The following is a 26,894-nucleotide window of genomic DNA, read 5'->3' as shown; positions in this document are numbered from 1 at the left end:
ACACTTGACCTCCTCCCTAGAGTGCATCCTCAGCCGCTACTGTACTTCCTGTACACCCACGACTTTGTTGCCAAATGAATGAACGCCATCTACATGTTTGCTGACAACACCACCGTAGTGGGACAGATATCTAACAATGAATCAAAATACAAAAGGGAGATAGCGGGCTTGGTGATGTGGCGCAGTGAGAACAACTTCTCTCTTAATGTCGACAAAACCAAAGAACTGATCATTGACTTCAGAAAGAAAGGACGAGAACATGGCCCCATCTACATCAACAGAATTGAAGTTGAGAGAGTGGAGAGCATCAAGTTCCTCAGAGTGACAATAATGGATGACCTGTCCTGGATTTCCCACATAGATGCAGCAGTCAACAATCCCCCTTCTTCCTCTTGCGGCTTAGGAAATTTGGCATGTCCATAAGTTTCCTTACCACCTTCTACAGATGCACCAATGAAAGCATACTGTCCGGGTGCGTAACGGCCTGGTATGACAACTGCTCTGCCCAGGACTGTAAGAAACTTCAGAAGGTGGTATGCACAGCCCAGAACACCATGGAAGCCAAACTTCCATCCACACACACCATTTACATGGCTCACTGCTGCCATCATCAAAGACCCATCACACCCCTGTAATGATCTCCTACAAACTCTTCCATCAGGGAGAAGAATCAGAGGTCTGGACACACACACAAGCAGGTTCAGGAATAGCTTCGTCCCAGCCGTTATTAGACTGATGAATGGACTCTCCAGCCTCCAATAACACTGATCTTGCTAACGTTGATCTCCCGTAGTGCACACCCTAGTGCAATGTAATCTGTATGCCTCTGTCTAAGTCTTTTTGATCTGTACATCTTTCTTACTATGATCTACCTCTATTGCTTGTAAACAAAGCTTTCACTGCATTTTGCTACCTGTGAAAAATCAATCAATCAGTCAATCAATGTGGCGCTGACTTCTGACAAAGTTAAGTGGACTGGCAATCCTGCCCCTCCTTCCCTCATCTTCTTGCATAATAGCAGTTCACTGGAACTAGGGTCAAGTAAATAGTAGCAGTTCTCAGGAATTATGGGTCAAATCAATGTCCTGTCAACACAATGGTGTGGTTTATTATAGGGACAATTTTGAGCTGCTGAGTATTAAACATTGGAGGAAAACTAGGTTAAAAAGAGATTTTTTTTCAACTTCCAAATGCCACTTACTAAATTCGCATCACTTTCTTCATGTTCGGTTACCAGCTGGAAGCTGTCTCTGAAGCTGTCAAACAACAGCTCACTTTCCCACTAAATAAGCCAAATTTGCCCACGTTTTTCAATGTGGCTGCATGTGAATGATTTCACAGAGTCAACATCTGCTGTATTGAGGAGACTGGAGGCAGCATTGCATTGGCAGCTGTTCACCCCAAGGAAAAGCCTCAAGAATGATATGAAGTTTCATATCCAGTAGTTTCCTTGTTTATCAAATCACTAAGGAATCATACACTTCATTCCTGCCAAGACAGCTAATGTTTTCCTACACACTGTGTACTATGATTAATTCTTTAGTCTGATTCTTCAATTAGTTCAAATGTCAATGAACATATCACCAGACTTGGGAATGGCAAATAAATGATACCTTCATCAAAGTGTTTTCTTCTCCTGCATGATTCTTTTAAAAGGAGAAAACACTATTTATCCAGAAACTATCATAACACAATAGAGAAGCAGATAATTTGAATAACTGAAGATATTTACTGAAAACATCTACACATTGGAATGCATTGTTTTCCCTACTTAATGTTACTGCTAAACTCAAGAGCTGTTTTGACCTTCATCTTTGTTTGTACCAACATTAAGTCACGGTGTCAATCTCAAGCCCCTGTTGTTGTCTGCTGCTCACTGTGATAATAAAAGGTTGCCAGATCCTTTTGGATTGCAGGTACAGCTGGTGAGACACCTTGTATCATCCAAACCTAGAGTCCTAGAGACAACTACCAGTTAACCATATACTATGAGATTGGAGTCACACAAGGGTCAAATATGGTGGCAATAACTTCCCCAAAGGGCCTATTAATTAATGAATTAATGGAATTTTAATCAGCATGTTTTCAGGATACTTTCTATTGCCGGCCCACAACTTTCCACAATATATTGGACTTTATGATCTTCTGGATATTATAAAGTCACAGTCATTCGATTTCCATGTCCCATTCAAACGCCCAAATAAAATCAGTGTGAGCTGAGACACCTGCCCTTTGCTAACACTGAATGAAGTGGGAAAAGTAGCCAAATATCACCTTTAAGTCATGCAATATCACTTCCAACATAAAATATAACATTTTAAAATCTTACCTCACACTCCTCATTTGTACTCTTGCTTTCATATCATCAAGGTGCAAAATGGCGCATTGACACTTAAAGCGCATTATCATTGAACCAAGTGACACAATGCACGATTCAAGATAAAACTAGTTAACTAAAAATTAATGTAGGGAAATAACAGTTCACCATGAGGCCCCTGGGTGGCTCAGTGGTTAACACTGCTGCCTCGAAGAGCCAGGGACTCAGGTTCATTTCCAGCCTCAGCTAACTGTCCGTTTGGAACTTGCACATTCTCACCATGTCGGCATGGGTTTCCTCCAGGTGCTGTGGTTTTCCCCCCACAGTCTAAAGTCGTGCAGGGTAGATGGATTGGCCATGCTTTTTAAAAAATGGTCCATAGTGTCCAGGGATGTTTACGTTAGGTGGGTTAGACAGGGGAACTGCAGGGTTAGGGGAATGGGTCTGGGTGGGATGCCCTTCAGAAGGGTGGTGTGGATCAGTTGGGCCAAATGGCCTGTTTCCACACTGTGGGGAATTCTATGATTCTATGACTTCATCTAAGTACGTATTTAGAATGTAAAACAAGGAATTTTAACTCCTGGCCAGGAAATTAACTGTACTGCCAACAACATCAGTAGGAAATGCAGATTATTCTATTGTTTGATAGTAGGCTGCCCACTCAAAATGGTCATGCTACACTTGCCCCCACACCTCCTCCCTCACCCCTATCCCAGGCCCCAAGATGACTTTCCACATTAAGCAGGGGTTCACCTGCACATCTGCCAATGTGGTATACTGCATCCGTTGTACCCAGTGCGGCTTCCTCTACATTGGGGAAACCAAGCGGAGGCTTGGAGACCGCTTTGCAGAACACCTCCGCTCAGCTCGCAACAAACAACTGCACCTCCCAGTCGCAAACCATTTCCACTCCCCCTCCCATTCTCTAGATGACATGTCCATCATGGGCCTCCTGCACTGCCACAATGATGCCACCCGAAGGTTGCAGGAACAGCAACTCATATTCCGCCTGGGAACCCTGCAGCCTAATGGTATCAATGTGGACTTCACCAGTTTCAAAATCTCCCCTTCCCCTACAGCATCCCTAAACCAGCCCAGTTCATCCCCTCCCCCCACTGCACCACACAACCAGCCCAGCTCTTCCCCCCCACCCATTGCATCCCAAAGCCAGTCCAACCTGTCTCTGCCTCCCTAACCGGTTCTTCCTCTCACCCATCCCTTCCTCCCACCCCAAGCCGCACCCCCATCTACCTACTAACCTCATCCCACCTCCTTGACCTGTCCATCTTCCCTGGACTGACCTATCCCCTCCCTACCTCCCCACCTATACTCTCTCCACCTATCTTCTTTACTCTCCATCTTCGGTCCGCCTCTCTCTCTCTCCCTATTTATTCCAGTTCCCTCTCCCCATCCCCCTCTCTGATGAAGGGTCTAGGCCCAAAACGTCAGCTTTTGTGCTCCTGAGATGCTGCTTGGCCTGCTGTGTTCATCCAGCCTCACATTTTATTATCTTGGAATTCTCCAGCATCTGCAGTTCCCATTATCTCTGATAAAGACACATCTGGCTAGTTGTTGAAGATTGTTTCATATGTAGGCTGTCCAAACAAAAAGAACCACATTCATTATACCCAAGTAAGAAAGTTGTCAATCAACAACCAACAGCCACTCAGCTTACTTTGCAATCAGTAACTATAGTAACACAAAAATGATCAGTCAAATCCAGCAATATTTTAAAAGTTTATTATGTGGTAATTTTTGTTTGCAACCACATAATTCAAGAAAGATCTAAATTACACTATAAAGAGATCAACAATGAATAAATATAAACATGCATGGAATGTTGTAAATGCCTTCTGTGTAATTTTTTTCCCTGACGTATTCTCTATCTTTTATGTTCGGCTCCTGGATTTGGCAGATCTAAAAAGTTGTTGTCATTGGCACTTTTTTTTATACTGAAGCATTCAAATATTTTTATACATAAGGAAATTCACTGGAGTTGGAAAATTTTGAGGAGGAACAGCATACTAAACCACAACTTGAGCTATATGAACACCCATTGCCAATAAAAGTCACTTTATAACTGTAACGGGTGTGTGCTTTCATGGTGGATCTTCAGTCAGATAATAGTTGATTCTGAGCAGGATAGTGCGGGGACTTCAACTCCAAGTGTGACATGAGATTCCTGGAATATCTAAACATGTGCTGGTTATTTTCATGGAGTAGATAGTTTTATCACGCATCAAAAATCATGCCCTTTCTCAGGGACAATGACAACTGCAGATGCTGGAGAATCCAAGATAACAAAGTGTGAAGCTGGATGAACACAGCAGGCCCAGCAGCATCTCAGGAGCACAAAAGCTGACGTTTCGGTGCCTAGACCCTTCGACCCTCTCTGATGAAGAGTCGAGGCCTGAAACGTCAGCTTTTGGGCTCCCGAGACGCTGCTTGGCCTGCTATGTTCATCCAGCTTCACACTTTGTTATCTTACTTTCTCAGGGTTTTAGTTTAGAACCAGCAACAGCATAAAGGCGTGAACATCACTATATCACGCGCATAGATATAAACATCACTCCCATATGTAAGTTTTAGCTTGAAGCACATTGGGGAAGTGGAGGAAGGGGGTGACTTTCAGGCAAGGAAAAGCGGCACAGAAAATTCAACCAGAGATGTGGGCCATTTTAATTATTTGGCCTGTTTTTAGAAATGTAGTGCCGACTCCTGTTAGAAAGATTTCAAGGCTAGTCACTACAACAGAAACTAGGAATGAAGCCAGCGGATTTCAGGCCCCAAGGGAATAAGTTAGAATGAAATTAGAGTTGTGCAGTGTTTCCACCAGCCACGTTGGCACTACGGGGTGGGGAAGTAGAAAAATACTAACATTTAGGAAACCCAAGGACTCCTCCTGTAGTCCAGCAAGGTATTCCTGCACCTCCCAGTCCACAAAGAATCCACTAAAGAGAGCAATTTAAATGTCTCCTTTGTCGTCTCCACACAGGGCCTGATAAAATTAAGCTGCAACTTCCATCTTTAATTAGAATCTCACAGGGCCATTTGAGACTGAGCTTGCACAGTTCCCAATTTGTGGTGCGGATTAAAATCAGGTCATCTTTCAGAGAATCCGAGATAGCTCCAACTGGAACTCTAACTCAGGAAGTTAGTCATGGTTGTGAATCGATGGAATTCTTTATTAAAGAAGGCTATCGAGTCTAGGTCATTAAGTATATTCAAGGCAGAGACAGAGACATATTTAATCAGTGGGGGAATCAATAATTAATGGAAAAAGTGGGAAAGTGGAGTTGAGAATTATCAGTCACCCATGATCTGATTGAAAGACAGAGCAAGCTTAATGGGCTGAATTGCTTACTTCAGCTCCTATGTCTTATGGTTTTATAGCTACCACTGGCATCTATACCTAAGTAGAGGAAAGGATAGCAAAGATGATTCTCGATAGGAGTGAGAGAGGCAGGGTAGTTGCAATGGGGAACTTCAACTTTCCAAATATTGACTGGGAACACTATAGTTCGAGTACTATAGATCGGTCAGTTTTTGTCCAGTGTGTGCAGGAGGGCTTCCTGACACAGTATGTAGATAGATGAACAAGGGGCAAAGCCACATTACATTTGGTACTGGGTAATGAGCCCATCCAGGTGTTAGATTTGAAAGTAGGTGAGCACTTTGGTGATAGCGATCACAATTCTGTTATGTTTACTGTATACCACTGGGCAAGAGTTATAGCTGGGGGAAAGGCAATTACAATGAGATTAGGCAAGATTTAGGGAGCATAGGATGGGGAAGGAAACTGCAGGGGATGGGCACATTAGAAATGTGGAGCTTATTCAAGGAAAATCTCCTGTGTGTCCTAGGTAAGTGTGTACCTGTCAGGCAGGGAGAAAGCTGTAGAGCGGGGGAGCCATGGTTTATGAAGGAGGTGGAATCTCCGGTCAAGAGGAAGAAGAAGGCTTATGTTAGGATGAGAAGTGAAGGCTCAGTTAGTGCGCTTGAGGGCTACGAGGTAGCCAGGAAAGACCTGAAGAGAGAGCTCAGAAGAGCCAGGAGGGGACATGAGAAGTTGTTGGTGGATAGGATCAGGGTAAACCCTAAGGCTTTCTATAGGTATTTAAGGAATAAAAGAATGACGAGAGTGAGATTAGGGCCAATCAAGGATAGTAGTGGTAAGTCGTGTGCGGAGTCACAGGAGATTGGGGAAGTGCTAAATGAATACTTTTCAACAGTATTCACTCCAGAAAATGACAATGTTGTTGAGGATACTGAGATACAGGCTACTAGACTAGGTGGGATTGAGGTTCACAAGGAAGAGGTATTAGAAATCCTACAGAGGGTAAAGATAGATAAGTCCCCTGGGCTAGATGGGATTTATCCTAGGATCCTCTGGGAAGCCAGGGAGGAGATTGCCGAGCCTTTGGCATTGATCTTTAACTCGTCATTGTTTACAGGAATAGTGCCAGACGACTGGAGGATAGCAAATGTGGTTCCCCTGTTCAAGAAGGGGAGTAGAGACAACCCTGGTAATTATAGACCAGTGAGCCCTACCTCAGTTGTTGGTAAAGTGTTGGAAAAGGTTATAAGGGATAGGATTTATAATCATCTCGAAAAGAATAAATTGATTAGGAATAGTCAGCACGGTTTTGTGAAGGGAAGGTCGTGCCTCATGAACCTTATTGAGTTCTTTGAGAAGGTGACCAAACAGATAGATGACAGTAAACCGGGTGATGTGGTATATGGATTTCAGCAAGGCTTTCAATAAGGTTCTCCATAGTAGGCTATTGTACAAAATGCAGAGGAATGGAATTGTGGGAGATATAGCAGTTTGGATCGGAAATTGGCTTGCTGAAAGAAGACAGAGGGTGGTAGTTGATGGAAAATGTTCATCCTGGAGACCAGTTACTAGTGGTGTACCGCAAGGGTCAGTGTTGGGTCCACTGCTGTTTGTCATTTTTATAAATGACCTGGATGAGGGCGTAGAAGGATAGGTTAATAAATTTGCACACGACACTAAGGTCGGTGGAGTTGTGGATAGTGACGAAGGATGCTGTAGGTTGCAGAGAGACATAGATAAGCTGCAGAGCTGGGCTGAGAGGTGGCAAATGGAGTTTAATGCAGACAAGTGTGAGGTGATGCACTTTGGTAGGAGTAACTGGAAGGCAAAGTACTGGGCTAATGGTAAGATTCTTGGTAGTGTAGATGAGCAGAGAGATCTCAGTGTCCATGTACACAGATCCTTGAAAGTTGCCACCCAGGTTGACAGGGCTGTTAAGAAGGCATACAGTGTTTTAGCTTTTATCAACAGAGGGATCGAGTTCCGGAACCAAAAGGTTATGGTGAAGCTGTACAAAACTCTGGTGCGGCCGCACTTGGAGTATTGCGTACAGTTCTGGTCACTGCATTATAAGAAGGATGTGGAAGCTTTGGAAAGGGTGCAGAGGAGATTTACTAGGAAGTTGCCTGGTATGGAGGGAAGGTCTTACGAGGAAAGGCTGAGGGACTTGAGGCTGTTTTCATTAGAGAGAAAAAGGTTGAGAGGTGACTTAATTGAAACAAATAAAATAATCAGAGGGTTAGATAGGGTAGATAGGGAGAGCCTTTTTCCTCGGATGGCGATAGCAAGCACGAGGGGGCATAACTTTAAATTGAGGGGTGAAAGATATAAGACAGATGTCAGAGGTAGTTTCTTTACTCAGAGAGTAGTAAGGGAATGGAATGCTTTGCCTGCAACGGTTGTAGATTCGCCAACTTTAGGTACATTTAAGTCGTCGTTGGATGAGCATATGGACGTACATGGAATAGTGTAGGTTAGATGGGCTTCAGATCGGTATGACAGGTCGGCACAACATCGAGGGCTGAAGGGCCTGTACTGTGCTGTAATGTTCTTTGTTCTAAACCAATTTGAGACTGATATCTGCTTAAGAATAATCAGGCAGTGCTGGTAGTGGCCAAGAACACGATACCAATTGCTGAACAGGCAAATCTCAGTGGCATCTGATTGCAAACTAAATAATTATAATGTAAATATGATAAAATATTAAAACCAATTAAGACAAAAACCATTTAGCCAGTAGCAAATAATAAATTAATGATCCTTTGAACAAACATTTCACACTTATTTAACAGCTTTTCACATATTACAGAGAGATGATAAGCACTTATTTACCAAGTACATACCTGTTAGAGAAAAATACAGCAACCAATTAGCACATAACAATATAATAAAATCTGACACTGATGAACACAGCAGGCTTGGATTCTCCAGCATCTGCAGTTCCCATTTTCACTAGCACATAACAATATCCTAGTGAGTTTTGAGAAGATTTGTATCTCAGGTGGAGGTTCTGGATGTAAGTTTGCTCACAGAGCTGGAAGGTTCATTTTCAGACATTTTGTCACCATTCTAGGTAACATCATCAGCGAGCCTCCGATGAAGCGCTGGTGTTATGTCCCACTTTCTATTTATCTGTTTAGGTTTCCTTGGGTTAGTGATGTCATTTCCTGCATTGGTTATGTCATTTCCTGTTCATGAATTCCTAGAAGCATGGCATTCCAACCGGAACTTCATCAACAAACACATTGATTTGAAGTCCATCTACCACCCTGTGAGAAAAAGAACAGGAAATGACATCACCAATGCGAATGCCATGCTTCTAGGAATTCATGAACAGGAAATGACATAACCAATGCAGGAAATGACATCACTAACCCAAGGAAACCGAAACAGATAAATAGAAAGTGGGACATAACACCAGCGCTTCATCGGACGCTTACTGATGATGTTACCTAGAATGGTGATAAAACGTCTGAAAACGAACCTTCCAGCTCAGCGAGCAAACTTACATCCATAGCAATATCCATCTGGATACATGCTGAATTAACCTGTTTTTGGTGGTATTCATTTATAGTTATTGTCTTCCTCAATACTGTAGAAACAATAGGCTGAGTGTCAATCTAGTTTCTCATCCGAAGGATGTCACACATGCACTCCCTTAACCACGCAGTCCTACATCACCTTCGAATATAAGGTGAAATAAGGTTTGAATCCACAATAGACAGATCCAGTTAATACAAAAGTGATGCTAAACTGAGCCGAGCTTACACATCAAATTAGCAAAAAATTACTGTTTTTAAATCTAAGCTGCAGCAAAGATAATCATCATTGGGAAATGGTCTGGCATGGGAAACAAGTTAGACAGGAGAATCGCATCTTCTGTGACAGATGTTACCATGTAATTCCTCAATTAGCCCTTCCTTATATTTAATTTCCTGACAGAATAAACTATCTTCCAAATGTCTGTTTGATCCCTTTTTGTATCCATGCATTTACCTTCAAATTTCAAACACGTCAACTGTCTTTTGCAAGACACAGGCACGCTTAGAAGTTAAGAATGTAAAACGTTTCACATTTTTCATCATCCAGCAGATTTGCAAAAGTGCAGAGTATTAAAATTTTATTACAATCCTATGCACATCACACAATAGACATATTTGAAAAAAAAGCCTCAATTTTATGACCAATTTCTTAGAGTGAATGTGAGAAAAGGAAACAAAAAAGTAAATGCAAATGATCAGCTTTGAAAGAGAAATTTCCATCGTTCCAAAGAGGAGTTAACAAGCGATCACAAATAGTTACCTTAGCACCAGGCTGACCCGGGAAACCTGAGGGACCCATTAAACCGATAGGACCCTATTTAATGAAAGTACAATGATACGTTATTGCAATAACTAAAACAAAAGCAAGTGCTGCCACATTAAAAATACATTGTTTCCTATAGATATGTTATAAATGTTCCTCATAACACTGGCATGACCCAGATAGTGTTCTCCTGTGATGCCTCCTTTGTAGGCAAATATTGAAAATGTCTCAAAATGTTTTCAAAAGATGAAATTCCAGAAATACAGGGGTGAAATCAAACTAGAACAATGCTGTGCATTATGGTGGTATAAGTGTGGCTTAAAGGTGAAACCTGAGCAGTTTTATATCAGTGACACTTGCTTGACATTTAATACCAGGAAGATGTTCAAACTAAAGCATTTATTTTTGGTCTATGACATGGAACATAAAACTCTTTAAAAGACAGTGCTGGCTTTACTGTTGAAAAGCTTGCAAACAAATTCTTTGATCTGAAGAGAATTAAATCTGAACATAGAAAATAGCAACCAGATCTAAGTGCTTAGTTATTCTTACAGGCATCTAGTTTGTAAAACCTATGCTTATTGACATTGTTTACTGAGATTGCTGTGACATTAGCAGCAGTGGAGCATGGGAGTTTTCAGCGTTAAATCATATCTACTATAATTTTACTGTTTATAATACAGGACAGATCCTTTCAATCCATAGATATCAATCTATTTTCAATGCCATTTACAGACAAATACTATCCATGCCTCCAGACGACAGCGAAACAAACCGGGAGCGACTTAGTGAAATATTGTGACAGATGAGATCAGTTCAAATTTTATTTATGACTTGAATTTATCCGTAAGTTTGAGGAGCTGTATTTCCATAATGAGTGAAAGGTGTAAATTCTTGGATTCAGTTTATTCAGCTCAATTAACTGAGTCAAGATAGACCAAAACCATGTTAAAACTGGAAGAGCTTTTCAAACAATTTTCATTATTTAGGCACCAGCCAATTTTTTTACTCTATCAGAGAATGTTAAGGGTTGAGTTATTATCTTTAACTGCTGACCATATTTTGCTTCCGTTAGAATTGCAAACGTGCGGTTTCAACCTCAATTGGTTGGTTGGTCTGCATGCTTTTATCAGTATATAAAACTGTGGAAAATCACAAACTATTTCTGTGCCACAGCCTAACAAAATAAATGTTCATTGTAGCATTCTATTCAATTTATTTTATGCGTCATATCTAGTATCAACTCAGAGACAAGTGTCTCTATTTGGCACAAGTAATGTCGAGTGGAAAGTAGTTTAAATTAAACAGCTGTATTTTCATTAGGGCAAAGGAAGAAGGCAGGGCATGGAAATGAGAGCGACCTGCAACTGTGCAGACAATGTTGTGACAAGGAAAGGGTTAGCCAACAGAGGTCATTAAATCTTGGGTGTCCAAAAATGAAGTACCTCAACCTCAATCTCACTTAACGTTAGCCTAACTTATTCTAGCAATTGCAATAATGAAGATATTTTCACTCAGTCTCTGGTGCTGTTCTGTATTTGCTAAATAGAGAGAGGGCAAATCTTTGCAAGATTTGGACAGGAGACGCTGATATGGTCATCTTCTGTATTTTGAGAGAAAGAGATAGTTATATTTCATTCTAAAACATCTGGGAAGTCAATTAAACTTATGCTGTTTACCGTTTGTTGAAAATAATAGGAGAGAGGCAGAGAAACACATACTGTTTCTTTCGGGCAGCTCCTAAAGATGGTGCAGGAGAACAAACACAGTAGGTTGAATTCCAATGCAGCCAGGCTTTGGGGCCAAATGGGTGTCGTGAATCAGCACATTGTAGCAGCAGGACAAGCTCAGTAATTTTCCAAAAAGTATTCTCCTAATTAGACACCGTCACCCCATTAAACACAAAATGGCAAGTTTTTCATCAGAGGGCAAGCAACTCTGAAATCTCAGCAGATGGCCCCTTTCCAAAGAAGAGTCGTGGAACTTGAAACATCAACTCAGTTCTCTCCACAGATGCAGGCAGACCAGCTGAGTTCCTCCAGAGCTTTCTTTCCCCTCTTTTGAAGCCTCAGCAGCCTCAGTAATACTGCTTAGGGAGGGAAGTTCACTCAAAAGGTGGGTTAATATTCAAAATTCAGGATGGCGTATGGTGTGCACCCCTTTGATTTGAGGGGAAAATTCTCCAGAGGGATTTCTAGAGCCAAATGAGGTGCCCATAGCTTCTTTTTTGAGGCTGTCCCACTATTAGCAAAATAATATCTGTCCTGCTTATCAGCCCCTAAAAAGGGTTTTCATTATAAAAACTAGCTGAGAATTTCCTTGGAGCCGACGCATAGCAATCTGTGCTTTAGTTTCTTGTGCTGAATGAGAGTGCCATATGGAGCCAATATGATGGAGATCCTGACTATTTTATCAGGCCCCATCTTTGCCTCTACCATCCTGTGGCAATTAAATTTAGTTTACTGGATTGGTGGGACTTACATATTCTAACAGCTCCAAACCTACCTGTGTGATGGGGCATGGGGGCTGTACAAGTATCACGGTCTGTCTAAAATGGGCAGGAAATCAGGCCAGTGGGTGCAAGGTTGCCTAAAGCTGATTTCAGCATGTCACTTCAGGTTAAACGCAAACTGCATTGACCTACTAATTTTGAAGTTGATGCTCTGAAACCAATTCAATTTGAGAAGAAATAATAGTAGAAAAGGCATTATATATAACTTCCCAGGAAATAATTAAACGTAACTTACCGTAGCACCAGGCAGACCCGGTGCCCCAACAGCACCACGAGGACCCTTTGGAAACAGAAAGAAACACTTATGAGTTTCCAATTTTTCAAAATATTTTCCTATTAAAATATGTTTTCTACATATCCAACCCCACAATACATTTTTCCTATGGGTGTACTCTTGCTGCCTGTGTAAATTAATTTCCAGTGGTCATGTTTTCCCCCATATTTGCCAAAAGCTTTACCATGATAATTAGTCAGATTCACATATATAATGCAAAATTTGTAAATTTGTCAAATCTGAACCATTCATTTAATTAAATCTCAATGTGCTATCTGATGTTTTCTTTTTGCAATAGAATCTCTAACAGTAGGTGGCAACAGTGAAGAAGGGCAGCTGGAGCAGTCAAATGGACCCTCTCTGATAAAAAAAAGTCATCTTTGTGGAAAGATGGGCTCATGGAGCAGACAGACAAAGATTTTCTAAAAACCACAGACTTCATTCCAAGGAAATGCTTCCTTATTTAACCTGAATTTCCCTGTTGCTCATGGAATAAAGACCTCTTGCTTCATGATCTTTAGGCTACCTCTGTGTTCAAATCTCATATTACTTTTCATTTCATTTTATAGTTCTCACCAACAGAAATGCGTAATGTCCATAACAACATTTTGGCAACATTCAATTACAAAAAGACATATTTTATCGTTCCATTGTTATGTATCAATTGAATTGCCTTTAGTAGCTCAATTAAAATCTTTACTTGAAAGTCACAGACTCTTGAAACTCAATTTCTGGCTTGATCCAGCGCTCTGACATTGGGAGGTTAATTTGAATTGTGCAATCTACGTAGCTTCCCGCAGCACACAGATGCCAGTCAACTATCCTAAATAATACTTTGCGGTTAATATCAAGCAGTTTCAGCTAAGTTTTCTCTTTCCTTTTAAATACAGGGATGAGAATGTGTCACTTTAAACTGAGAGATGAATTATGTTTGTGCATTCAAGCCAAATAACTTCTTAAGTGTCCAGCTCTGTTTCACCTAGTGCTGGATTTCCACCATCAAGACAGGTGACTGGAATTGGATAACCTCCTGACTCAGCATCTGACATAATTTTTAAGGGCTATATTACACCCATCTCTGGACCAAGAAGAATCAGGTCCACCAATCCCAGGTGCAGATTGTAGGCAGGGCAAGTTACAAGGGTGGGGGTGCTGTTTAAACAGCACACATTTGTTCTTTGGAATTTGTACCCAAGACTGGACACGGAAATGGCAGCGTAGGTACCAATAAGAGCCTTTTAATGCACCTTTCAAAAACCTTCTTGAATCCATACTATGTTCATAGCTTCTCTAAACATCCAAACATGAACTGACACCAATCCACAAAAGCTGTGGTGAACAATGAGATGTCTAACATGACAGTGAAGCCAGCTAAATTGGGCGTGCAGATGTCGGCTCCCTCCCATGTATCTTTTTTTCCACCCTGGTGCAAATTTCTGCCCTTGGAATAGTGGTGGAAATTCCAGAATTGCAGCCCACCCATTATTTTTAAAGTGACTCTGGAGTTAGCCCTACTTTGTGAAAATTCACATCATTGTGCACAACAATATAGTGATTTTAATGGCAACCACATGATATTGTGTTATTATATACACACTGCACATATTGGCCACAATATGGATGAAAATGTAAAATATAATTCCTGGTCTTAGGTGTTTTCTATGCAAACATGTCATCAAGGGATAGTCAAATTTAAATATTTATGCAATCTGGCTTCAAATGCATCTTCAGAAGGAGGGGAGCAAACAAACCAGTCTTGTGGGGTACAGCACCAAAATACGCATGCTATAAATACAGTTGGATCAATTCCATCCATTGTTTGGTAAATCTTAAAGCAAGGTCCAGTCTGAAATGGGAAGACAGCAGGATTCATTTTATGGGAGGATAAGATTAATTTTAAGAACATTAGAAAAATCGGCTTATCTACTTCACGCTGTAGAGTGGAGTGCATGTCTTACATATCTAACATAGATTCTGACAGAACAGCAGCCTGTTGCCATATACATTCATACTCCACCCCTGTGAATAGGGAAATGATCCAAGGCTGTCAATGGAGAAACTGGCAAAGGAAATAACCACTGAACAGGTGCTGAGAAGATAGTTTCTGGCAGTAAAAAATAAATTCAGTTTTCTGGCTAGGTCTATGTAACTTTTTGAGAAATTTGCTCTACAACTGCTGGATCAGATCCTCAAACTGAAAAACGTTGATGTGACCAACAGTGACATGGGAAATTTATAGTCATTAAACAACTTAAGAAACCCACATCATGATAACAGTGGGGAAAATCTTTCAATGTTACACTTCTGGGATTAAATTTCAAGAACTGAAACACATTTCAATGGCAGTCAGAATGCACCAGAAAATTATATTTCTTACTTCGATTTCCCTTTTATTTCACACTTTTTAAATTCATTTCTTCCTGTTAATAGATGATTTATTCAGAGCTCTATATTTTAAAAGCATGATTCTTCCAAATCAATTTAAAAGATATTAAGTGCCTTAAATGTTCAATGAATCATTTATACCATCATACACAGTTTGCATATTTCAGTCACAAATATAAGGAAGTTCTACTTGAAAACGATTTGTTGCTTTGGGTGATTTTATTGAGATTTTTATGCAACAACAGCCCATAATTACACATTCAACAGTAATTTCTGCTGCTTTTTTCTTATTGTCCCCAGTAACTTTAAGGAGGAAGCATAGAAAACTAGAGAAACAGCATAATCACCATATCTCTGGGATCCCCGGAAAATCATCTATCAGCATTATAGGAGGCACTAAATTAGAATCTCCATGACAATTTCACTCATCACCCTTAGAAAAGCCTGAGATGGCAAAATAGCATGGCTAGCATTGTACTCCTGACATTTAAACATGGCTCTAGCATTCAGATGTGGCATGGTATTCAGAGATTGTTTCTCATTCTTAATGGTCAAAGAGAATGAAAAGTATGCACACATGTTTTTTATTCATCATTGGGATGAGGGCATTGCTGGCTAGACAGCATTTATCGCCCATCCCTAACTGCCTAGAGGGCAGTTAAGAGTCAACTACTTTGATGTGGGTTTGAGGTCACATGTACGCCAGACTAGGTAAGGGTGGCAGTTTCCTTCCCCTAAAGGACATTAGTGAACCAGGTGGGTTTTCCCTTGACAATCAATTTATGACCATCATTAGATTGTTAATTCCAGATATTTTATTGAATTCAAATTCGGATGTGGGGATTTGAACCAGGTGCCCACAATGTTATCTGGGTTATTGGATCTATATATCAGTGATAATGCCACTAGACCATTGTCTCCCAGCTATAAGTATATGTAGATATAGGGAGGCCTTCTTTGTATTAATCATAAGGTCCATACATGCTAGAAAGAAATTTAACCATTTTATGAAATATTAATGCGCTAATTATATTAAGATGGCGTTCAGATAACAATGTGAAACACCAGATAGATTTGAATTATTGCCAAGAAGCTAAGCACAGAAACTCATGTCAAAGCCTTGAATATCTTATAATTGGCAGACAGCTAATCACCCACAAGAAACTTCAGACAATAAACATGTAGAACTTCATAGAATTTTTTAAAAAGCTAAAAAATAAGTGGTAAGATTTAGAAAAAAAAGACTTATTTTCAAAATGAGCAAAGCACTTCAAAACATTAAGTGGAACCTGTTTTGTTAAGCTACTGACAACAGTAGAATTTTCTTTAAAGCCAAGTATAAGTACACATTGTCATCTGTCAGAAGCAGATCAACTACCTTCGATGCATATACAGAGAGAAATCCTCTTAGATTGAGACAAGGCATAAATGACATATCAATTAGCATTGGATTGAAGTGACAGTTTTTGTAAAACATTTGCTTGAATATCCTGAAATTAAGTGGGTTTGATACCACGTAACTATTTTAACTAGATTTGAGTATCTTATGGAATTCTCCAGCATCTGCAGTTCCCATTATCCCTTGAGTATCTTATAGTTATTTGGATTTATGTAGTTTGCACTTAGGTTTAGGTTAAATAGTAGATTGATTATCCTCACTAAACAATATTGTTACCATTACTACAATGTAATCCAGGATTAATTTTTTAGAATAAAATGTTATTCAGAAGTCAGCAAAAAGCTGCAGACACATTTAATGCATCGGCGACCTGAGTCAAAGAAAGCAAATCAATAAAAATATTCCAGAATACTTAAAGTTCTATGTACTGAAATTGGCTATTCAAGTGAGCAGTTTCTGCTATAATATACCTGAGTAGATGTATTTTGTCCTGGGATCAATTTGGTAGATTGAAAATGCCTAAGGGGGAGGACATTCTATTCCAAGTTAGTGGTAACTGCCCATGCTGGAAATTCTGAGATAATAAGATGTAGAGCTGGATGAACACAGCAGGCCAAGCAGCATCAAAGGAGCAGAAAAGCTGACATTTCGTGTCTGGACCCTTCTTCAGAAATGGAAAGTTCCTGCAATGATTTAAACTCTTTCCAAGTTGTGTTTCTAACCTAATGAAAATCTCAACTGGATAAATTTTCTTTGTCAGGAGGTAAAGGTGTAAGAACAAGACTGGCAGCTTAATGTGCCAGGGTACTATAGGTAGGACAGAGGTAGTGGAAAGAGGGGAGGGTTAGTTGCACTTTTTGAATAAGGGGAGTATCACAGCAGCAGTCAGAAATGAAATAATTGAAGAATCATCCAGTGTGGATTTGTGAGTAAAAGCTAAGAAATAAGAAAGGGATGGTGACATTATTGGGTTGTACTACAGCACCCCAAATAGTCAACAGGAATTACAGGAACAAATATGCAAGGAGATTGCAGACACTTGCAGAAGAAATAAGGTTGTCATAGTGAGGGGTTTCAATTTTCCGAACATAGACTGGGGCTGCCATATTATGAAGGGCTTAGGTTGGGTAGAATTTGTCAAATGTGTTCTGGAAAGATTCATCAAGCAGTGTATAGAAGGTCCTACTCAAGAAGGGGCAAAACTCGATTAATTCTTGGGCAGAACTGAGGAGACAGTTGGGGAGCACTTTGGGACCAGTGACAATAGTTCTATGAATTTTAAAATAGTTATCAAGAATGGCAAAATAGTCCATTGGTTCAAGTTCTAAATTGGGGGAAGGCGAATTTTGATGGAATCAGACAGAAGCTTGCAGGGGTTGATATGAGTAGTGTGTTTGTAGGTAAATGAACCTCTGGCAAGTGGGAGGCTTTTAAAAGGGTAATAGCCAGAGTTCAAGGTCTATATGGGACTGTAAGGGTGAAGGGCAATGTTGGCAGAAGTAGGGAACCCTGAATGACAAGAGATAAAAAGAGGAGGCACTGCTGCTGGGATCAAGGGAATTCCTGGAGGTACATAGGGAATACAGGAGTTTACTGAAGAAGGAATTCAGGGGGACAAAAAGGGGCACAAGATAGATTTGGCTGAGATGATTGGAGTGAATACAAAGAGATTCTTTAAGTATATTAGAGGAAAATTAATTGCTAGAGAGAGAACTGGATCCCTCAAGGGCCAAAGTGGAGATGTATGTGTGGAACCGCAGGAGATGGCCGACGTCCTCGATGAATATTTCGCCTCTGCATTTACTGTGGAGACAGACATGAAGAGTTGGGAACTTGGGGAAGTTAGTGGGGATATCTTGGGGGACAGTACATGTCACAGCAGAGGTTGGGTTGCAAATATTAGAATGAATGAAGGTGGATAAATCTCCTAGTCCTGACCAGATGTATCCAAGAATGCTGCAAGAGGCTAGAGAGGAAATTTTGGGGGCCGTGGCTGATATATTTGCATCATTGTTAGCCATGGGTGAGGTCCTGGAACACTGGACGGTAGCAACTGTTATGCCCTTATTCAAGAAGGGCTGTGAAGAAAAACATGGAAAATATTGACCAGTAAGCTTACTATCTGTGGTAAGTAAGTTACTTGAGAAGATTCTGAGGGATAAGCTATACACGCATTTGGAAAGACAGGGTTTGATTAGCAGTAGTCAGCATGGCTTCATGCCTGGGAGATCATGCCTGACAAATTTGTTAGAGTTCTTTGATGAAGTGAGCAGGAAGGTTGATGAGGGCAGGGTGGTGCACATAGTCTATATAGATTCCAGTAAGGCCTTTGATAAGGTTCCACATGGTAGGCTGCTCTGGAAGGTTAGATCGCATGGAATCCAGGGAGATCTGGCAAATGGGATACACAATTGGCTTGATAGTAGGGAGCAGAGGGTAACAGTAAAAGGATGCTTGTCTGACAGGAGGCCTGTGACTAGTGGTGTGCCTCAGGGGTCAGTGCTGAGCCCATTGCTGTTTGTTATCTACATCAATGGTTTGGATGAGAATGTAGATGGCATGATCAGTGAGTTTGCAGATGACACTAAAATAAGCAGTATTGTGGACAGTGAGCATGTTATCAAAAATTGCAGCAGGATCTTAATCAGCTGGGGGAGTGGGCCGAGAAATGGCAAATGGAGTTTAATATAGATAAGTGTGAGGTGTTGCATTTTAGCAAGTCAAATCAAGGTAGGAGTTTCATGGTAAATGGTAGGACATTAAAGAGTGCCGAGGAACAGAGAAACCTTGGCGTTCAGGTGAACGATTCTCTGAAATTGGAGTCACAGGTAGACAGGGCAGTGAAGAAGGCTTTTGGCACACTGCATTCATCAGTACAGAGCATTGAGTATAGAAATTGGCAAGTTATGTTGTATTTGTACAGGACGTTGGTGAGGCCACACTTGGAGTATTGTGTTCAGTTTTAGTCGCCCTGCTATAGGATGTTATTAGATTGGAAAGAGTGCTGAAGAAATTTACAAGGTTGTTGTCAGGATGCAAGGGACTGAGTTATAGGGAGAGGCTGGACAAGATAGGATTTTTGTTTTTCTTTAGAGCATAGTAGACTGATGGAAGATCTTACAGGAATGTACAAGAGCTTGAGAGGCATGGCTGGGGTGAATGCACACTGTCATTTTCCCAGGTTCGGGGAATCAAGACCAGAGGGCATCAGTTTAAAGTAACAGGGGAAAGAATGCATGTGAACCTCAGGGGCAACCTTTTTTACACAGAGGGTGGTACATGTATGAAATGAACTGCCAGGAGAAGTGATAGAGGTGTGTACATTAACAGCATTTAAAAGGCATTTGGATGAATACTTGGATAGGAAAAGTTTAGAAAGATAAGGACCAAGTGCAGGGAAATGGGGTTAGCGTGAATGGACATTTTGGTCAGCGCAGACCAATTTGGGTCAAAGGGCCTGTTTCTGTGCTGTAGGATTCTATGACTCTATGAACCATTAATACCCTGTATCCTTCTGCGATGTTGCACTAACCTGCTATCCACCCTCCACCTTCCTTCCACCCTGAAAGACCGACTGTCTTTGCATCTAGTTGACTGCCAGGTGGAAAACCTATCAAAAAAAGCTAAAATAGATCTTGTCATGCAGGAAACCTGAAATTTTGAGCTTCCTATCCACTTGTCCTCATCACTGCCACACCCTATTCTTCCTTTATAGGAATTAGTACCAGGCCCATGTTAATAACACTTTCCATTTCATTGGGGATGTGTTTGGATCCGAGATTACTCAGTGGTTTTGACCAGGGATTTAAATATAAGTCCAATTTCTAACAAATTGAATCCTTCAGCATTTGGTAGTAAGTATAATATCGGAGTTGCCTGACTGCTTAGAATAAGAAAAGCAATTGATTATAAGTTGTTTCTAAATGAGGAAAGGTGACTTTAAGATTGTACTCACTGAAGCACCTTGAGGTCCAGGTCGGCCTCTTTCACCTGGAAGGCCCCGTGAACCCTACATAATAAAAAATACAGCTCTAATATTGTCCATCGTTTAAAAACTAATAATCAACCAGAGTAACCAAAACCAACAATTTCAAGATTTTGATTTCCCTTATATGGTTTATTTTTCTTCAGATCTGACAATTCAGTAATAACAGCTAAATACTCATTTGAAACTAGAATGCGGAATTATGTATTGTACACCATTGTATTCCATCAGTTATCTATTGCAATCTATTGACCAGTCCAGTAATAACATAATTAAAAACAACCCAATGCCTTATGCTGCTTCATGAGCAGGTCATACTCCATTTTGTTTCTTTGATCAAGGTAATATTTTTACCAGGATGATCAGCCTCACTGCAGTTCAGAAGCATTGATGATAGCATGGACAGTGTGGAAGAAAATTCCTGCATTGGCCGTCCCAACCTCCCGTCGTAATTTTCAAAGAAGGAATCTTCGGGAATGAATCTCTGCTGAAATGGCAGAACTGACAATTGATTGCCTCATCTCTCAGGTTTCCAACACTCTAAGTGAGGATGGGCTGGTGAATTTCGAAGGAAATTACAAGCAAATCTCTTGTTTCGCTCATTAGCAGTTTTCTCCATTCTCCGTTTCTCCATTTTCTCCATTCTCTATTAAAATGAACGTGCTAAATTTTGAAAGACAAAACTAGACTCCACACAAGCTGAAGCAGTGGCAAAAGTTTACTCCAAAATAATGATTAAGAAGTACTTCTGATTTCATGAATGATTGCTCAGTAGTATTGAATCTAAATATTGCTAAAAGAAGACAAGATCTCAAAAACTTTCCAGCTCACACTCATTGAGACCAGATACAGCCTTAATGGAGGGGACAACACTCTATACAGCATGGGAAGAGGGTGCTGTTTGATTGAACTATCATTACTGTTGAGATGAAGCAAAAACGGTTAACTGCCAATCTTAGTTCTCAATGTGGGCAGGTAGATTCTGATTGGTCAGGGAGTTGCCATGCAAATACTGCAGAGATCAGCAGTCTCCATGATACCCCTTATTCATTAAAAAAGGTGCAACATACATATGAATTTCAATTCCTTCCACAAAACAGTGCCCTATGCATTAATGGCTTCCAGCAATGATAAATGCACCACAATGCAAGCCTGACCTACAATATTAGCATCGTGCAAATTACTTAATGAATTCCAATAGCAGAATCACATCTAATAATGGAAATGTTATTCTGAGGCTTGAATTCATGCATACATCTTTCAGTAGAATTTTTAAATGGACTGAAATATTTTACAATGTATTCATGTTCAGGAAATATTACATATCATTAAATAAATCAGTGAAAAGTTCTAATTAAATCACTCAACCCAAAATTGACTGGGAGGTCACCAGATTTCACTGGCTGGTTTCTCCATGCAGTGGTGGATCCTCCAAATGGGGTGAAATGCCTGATGAGGCAAGAAGCAGCCCTTAATTAACTGCATACATTGCTCAGTCAGCCTTCAAACTGGCATCTTTTGTTTTTTTAACAAAATGGAATGGTAGTAGAATGATGTGAAAGATATACCCAACACTGTCCTGCCTCGTAACCTGTCACCAAAAGGCTGGTAAAATTCTAGCTGTGAACCTCTGCAGACACTGAGTCCATGCTGATTTTCTGTGAAGCTATCCGATCTAATCCAGTTCCATGTTGAATTCCCATCACCTTGCAATTTATTATCCTCATAACCAGATCCGGATAGGGGATAGATGGGAAACAAAAAGTTGATTCCTGTTACAAAGATTAGAGGGCCCCGATGTATTTAGCATTCCTAATTCTATTTAAGCTCATAAAACAGCAAGCTTACCTTTGAACCTGGAGAACCCATTGCACCAAGAGAACCTTGGTCACCCTACAGCAGGAATGAAAGAGAAAACAGCGTTAGACCACAATCCCTTCAGTAACAGCAAATGGTTACATCTAACGAACTATATTTCTCTAAATTAATGGAGAGAATTGAATTAAAGATTTGCTGTTCTCATTTCACAAGGAGCCCATATTCTAAAGTCAAATCAGCTCTATTGCATCGTGTTATTGACTTGAAAATACTCTACACATAAAGAACATCAGGTTTTCTTCCATTAATCAAATGAAAAGTGCTGCCATTCTTTTGGAGAATTGGAGAACAGGGCTGATTTACTGACATGAGCTATTACTGGTGAAGTTTGGGATATTTTCCTTAATAGCATTAACACTTAGTGTTTGAAGCATGGCAATAGAATTTTGAAACAGTGGTCTGTAAAGATGGGTTTAAGGATATTACCTCAGAATGACTGTACGACACCAGCGCACAAAAGCTTAACGTGTTTGCCTGAAATTTGTCTCCGCAAATGTAATAAATTAATAAATAAATGTTTTAACACAGTGGAAAGAAATGTTAGCCAAGATTTGATGCACTTGCATTGTGACTATGCAGTGCAACCATGTTAACTGATGTTTAATAATTCAAGTGTCACCTTTTGGCCAGGAGCTCCAGTTTCACCTTTAGGTCCTTTCAGGCCAATGTAACCCTGGAACAGAATTTTTTTAAAAGACAACTAATTAAAGTTTCTCCATAAGTACATACATTTATAACAGGAACATAATTTGAGCAAAGGTTAATGAAACATAACACATTTCCTACTGGATATTTAAGCCAACATAATGTAACACATCAATACATGTATGCATCAGTAACAGGTGTACTCATATAATGTGATTAAAATTGAGTTTGTTTAATGCTTACTTACCCTCAAACCCTTGATACCAGGCAAACCAGGGGCACCTGGGAAACCTCGAGAACCCTGAAAACAGAGGAACATATTAATATCCCAAAATATCCTTACTGTGTAATTTAGTTTGTTTATTTAGTTTGAATGTTCAAAAGAAATGGCACCATGAATAATGCACTTTAGACTTCTGTCCACCTTGACCAAAATACTTCACAGTCTATTTATTATTTCAGTACAGGTTCTGACTGAGGGTATATTTGGGCACCACAGGATGTGATAAATTATCAAATAATCAACCGTAAAGATACAATTACACTGTTGCAAGGCTGGAACCAGTTAGTTTAATGCTTTAGAAATTCCTATCATGGATTGATTTACACAATCACATAGCTTTTGCCCTGCTCTATCAGTAACATCTAAGTAGCTTTCAAAGAAATGTTTAGGTCACCTGTGGCTCTTTGGAAAAAAAATCATAATGTAGATATTCAGAGATAGTAGGAACTACCGATGCTGGAGTCTGAGATAACAAGGTGTAGAGCTGGATGAACACAGCAGGCCAGGCAGCATCAGAGGAGCAGGAAACCTTGACGCTTTGGGTCTGGACCCTTTTCTGACATTTTCTGAAACATCAGCTTTCCTGCTCCTCGGATGCTGCCTGACCTGCTGTGTTCATCCAGCTCTACACCTTGTTACCTTATAATGTAGATATTGTAACCCATGTTAATGAAGGACAATTACTATCACTTCAAATAAGTTACAAATTGCATCAGCTCAGATGTAGCTTTCCTTTTATCCCTGAATGCGTTGAGTGCCTCTGGCAAGGCTAGCAGTAAGTGCCCATCACAAATTGCCCTTAAGAAGTTGGTGCAGAGCTGCCATCTTGCATATAACTGAGTGTCTTCAGACGCCATTTAAAAGGAACTTAACAGCTAATACATTACTATGGGGATGGGGGTCACATATAAGTCAGACAAATAGATTTTCCTATTTAAGAGGAATGCCAATGTTAAGTTTTGGTTGTGTAACCACATTCGTAGGTGGCAGATGATCTTTGGAAGTTTTCCCATCTGTGGCCAATTAACACCTGATTAATGGAACCTCTGGCCAATAACTTGGGGCAGACAGGAAGAAGCTTCATCGTGACAGAAGATGGCACTATGTTTGAAGAGCAGTCAACAGCCTTCATACAGTCAACTGAGAAGCCCATGGACTCCATGGTTGTGTAGTATGATTTTTCCAGGGGCTGTATTAGCAGAGGCAGGTCATATTTCAATAAACAGAAGAAGGAGGCCAGCGAGACTCAAAAAGGAGGAATGGCTGGAGGTCACCAAAGATGTCAGCAGATGCAGAGCGATTGTAAAAACAATGAATGGAATGCCAGAAGCTTTTGGTTACATGGTCTGATCTGGCAAGGGGTGAATGGCATTGATAGCAGCAAACTGGCCGCTCATAAGTGGTGCCAAAAGATGCAATGCGAGGCAATCAATGAAGGGAGATGATTCGGCCAGGGACAAATATTCTGTGAAACACAGAGTAGTCTTGCACTGCAGGTCAATCATCAATCAGACGTGATTACTTCAACTCTTTGTGCTAGGTATAACTCCAGTCAATAGAAATTTCCCATCAATTCCCACTGACTTCAATTTTGACCTTGATTCCACACTCAGTTAAGAATTGCCTTGATGTGAATGACAGGCATTCTCATATTATCTCTGGAGTTCCACTCTTCTGTCCATGTAGGGCAAGGGCCACAACCAGGTCAGGAGTCATGTATCTGACAGAAACCAAACGGAATTGTAATTGTTATACGAATGCTGCTTGATAGCACCAATGACAGCACCTTCCATCACTTTATGACTGAGATAAGACTGATGGAGCATTCACGGTAACTGATTGGATTGTTCCTGTATTGAGTATACATGACATACCTGGGTAATGGTCCAAAGTATCAGGTGGGATGTCAGTGTAGTAGTTGTACTAGAACAGTTTGACTAGGGGCATGGCTAGATTCTGAGCACATCTTCAAAGCTGTTGCCAGTTTGTTGTCAAGGCCCACAGCCTAGTTTCTTCAGCCATCTCTTGATATCATAAGGAGTGAAGTGAATTGGCTGAAGACTGACATTCACCATGCTGGAGTGCTCAAGACAAGGCCAAGATGAATTGCCCACTCGGTGCTTCTGACTGAAGATGTTCCATCTTTGCCTTTTGCACCAATGTTCTGGGCTACCCTCCTGCTCATTCATTAATAGCCCACCACTATTCATGACTGGATGTGAAAGGGCTGCAGATTTTTGATCCAATCTGTTGGATGTTGGATCATGTAGCTCTGTCTACCACATGCTGTTGCTGCAGGTTTGCAACACGAGTATTCTTTTATTGTAGCTTCACAGGGAGACATGTCAAACTTAGATATCCCAGATACTGCTTTTGCCATTGACTCTTGTGAGCAGTCTTATCCCTTGTCTTAAGCGTTCTGGTAGGTTATAAGACTATGATGGGCCACTTCCTTTCTTGAAGAGTGTATTTGAATAAATTTTGCTGATGCTGACATCTTGTAATATCTCATGATTTCCCTCCATTAAGAGATTGTCATTCATTTGGAAATCCACAGCAAACAAACTACCTAAAGATGCTGAATGTGAGCATTAATATTCACAGAATTGCCTTATCCATAGTTGCTTGAGCAAAATAGACATGTTATACCTGGGTCTATCATTATTGACCCTTCAAGAAAGATTAATTGGGATTTTAAAGGTAGTGGAGAGGTTGTTTGAAACCTACATAGGTCATTTCAGGATGGTTCATGCATTGGCCCTCAAATAATGAGGGCTGATTGAGAGCTCCTACAGGTATATCATGGCAAACCCTGGGTTGATCCTGTATCAGAAATGTTGAGCACCACAGCCAAACTCGCTGACACAACTAATAAACAGCCACCACAATCCATGATGACCTTAACTCCTCCTGCATTCCAATAGATGCTCACTACCACTGCAGTCTTTGGACATACTACTGCTCTGGCACCTCCTTGAAGACATGTCTCCATAATCATTTCCAGGTGGGTTGCCACTTTGTGGGACATTAGCCTGTATTCATGGCCCTAAGCATTCTCACCATCTACTTATGAGGCTGCTAATTCTCTGGCTTGGTCTGGCTCTACTCTACATGGCTGTACTTGCCACTTCCTGCCTATGCTCATTACAGAGATGCATTCTATTGCATAGCTGCCATTGAGAGTTAGGGCTCTTGGGATTCTAAGCTGCTAAAATTATATTTTCTGATGGTTACAAGGATAGCGTCTCTCAATGTGGGCTCACAAAGTGCAGACCCTCCAACATTTCAATCTTTTGCTTTAATGATTCTACCACCTAGCTGTTTTCACTCACAGGTCCCACTGCCAAACTCTGCTCATCTGCCAATAAGCTGTGGTCCCAATCAGCAGGGGAGCCTTCAATACTCAATAGAACCTGTGTCCCATGGCAAGCATTTAAAACACCTTCTCCACTGATCCACGTTGGCAGCATCATGTACCACTTGCAAGATGCATTTCATTGTGTCAACAAATATCCCCCCGCAGAACCTTCTGCAAACTTGATCATCTAGATGCGCAGTAGATTCATGGGAGTGC

The 26,894-nt window shown here is 40.6% G+C and overlaps 1 protein-coding gene across 1 annotated transcript in view; it reads right to left on the bottom strand.

Moving 5' to 3' along the window:
• Positions 1-26,894, bottom strand: part of col5a2b (collagen, type V, alpha 2b) — a 273,485-nt gene that overhangs the window by 109,030 nt on the left and 137,561 nt on the right. Inside the window, exons 13-18 of the mRNA XM_048534084.2 lie at positions 23,285-23,338; positions 23,012-23,065; positions 22,363-22,407; positions 20,485-20,538; positions 12,707-12,751; positions 9,957-10,010 (exon numbers count right to left, since the gene is read on the bottom strand). Of these exons, the coding sequence (XP_048390041.1) occupies positions 9,957-10,010; positions 12,707-12,751; positions 20,485-20,538; positions 22,363-22,407; positions 23,012-23,065; positions 23,285-23,338 (306 nt within the window). The remainder of the gene's footprint in view (positions 1-9,956; positions 10,011-12,706; positions 12,752-20,484; positions 20,539-22,362; positions 22,408-23,011; positions 23,066-23,284; positions 23,339-26,894) is intronic.

Source organism: Stegostoma tigrinum, chromosome 7 (assembly GCF_030684315.1).
Source record: "Stegostoma tigrinum isolate sSteTig4 chromosome 7, sSteTig4.hap1, whole genome shotgun sequence".
NCBI classification, from domain to species: Eukaryota; Metazoa; Chordata; class Chondrichthyes; order Orectolobiformes; family Stegostomatidae; genus Stegostoma; species Stegostoma tigrinum.
This window is presented reverse-complemented; position numbering and strand designations above follow the sequence as displayed.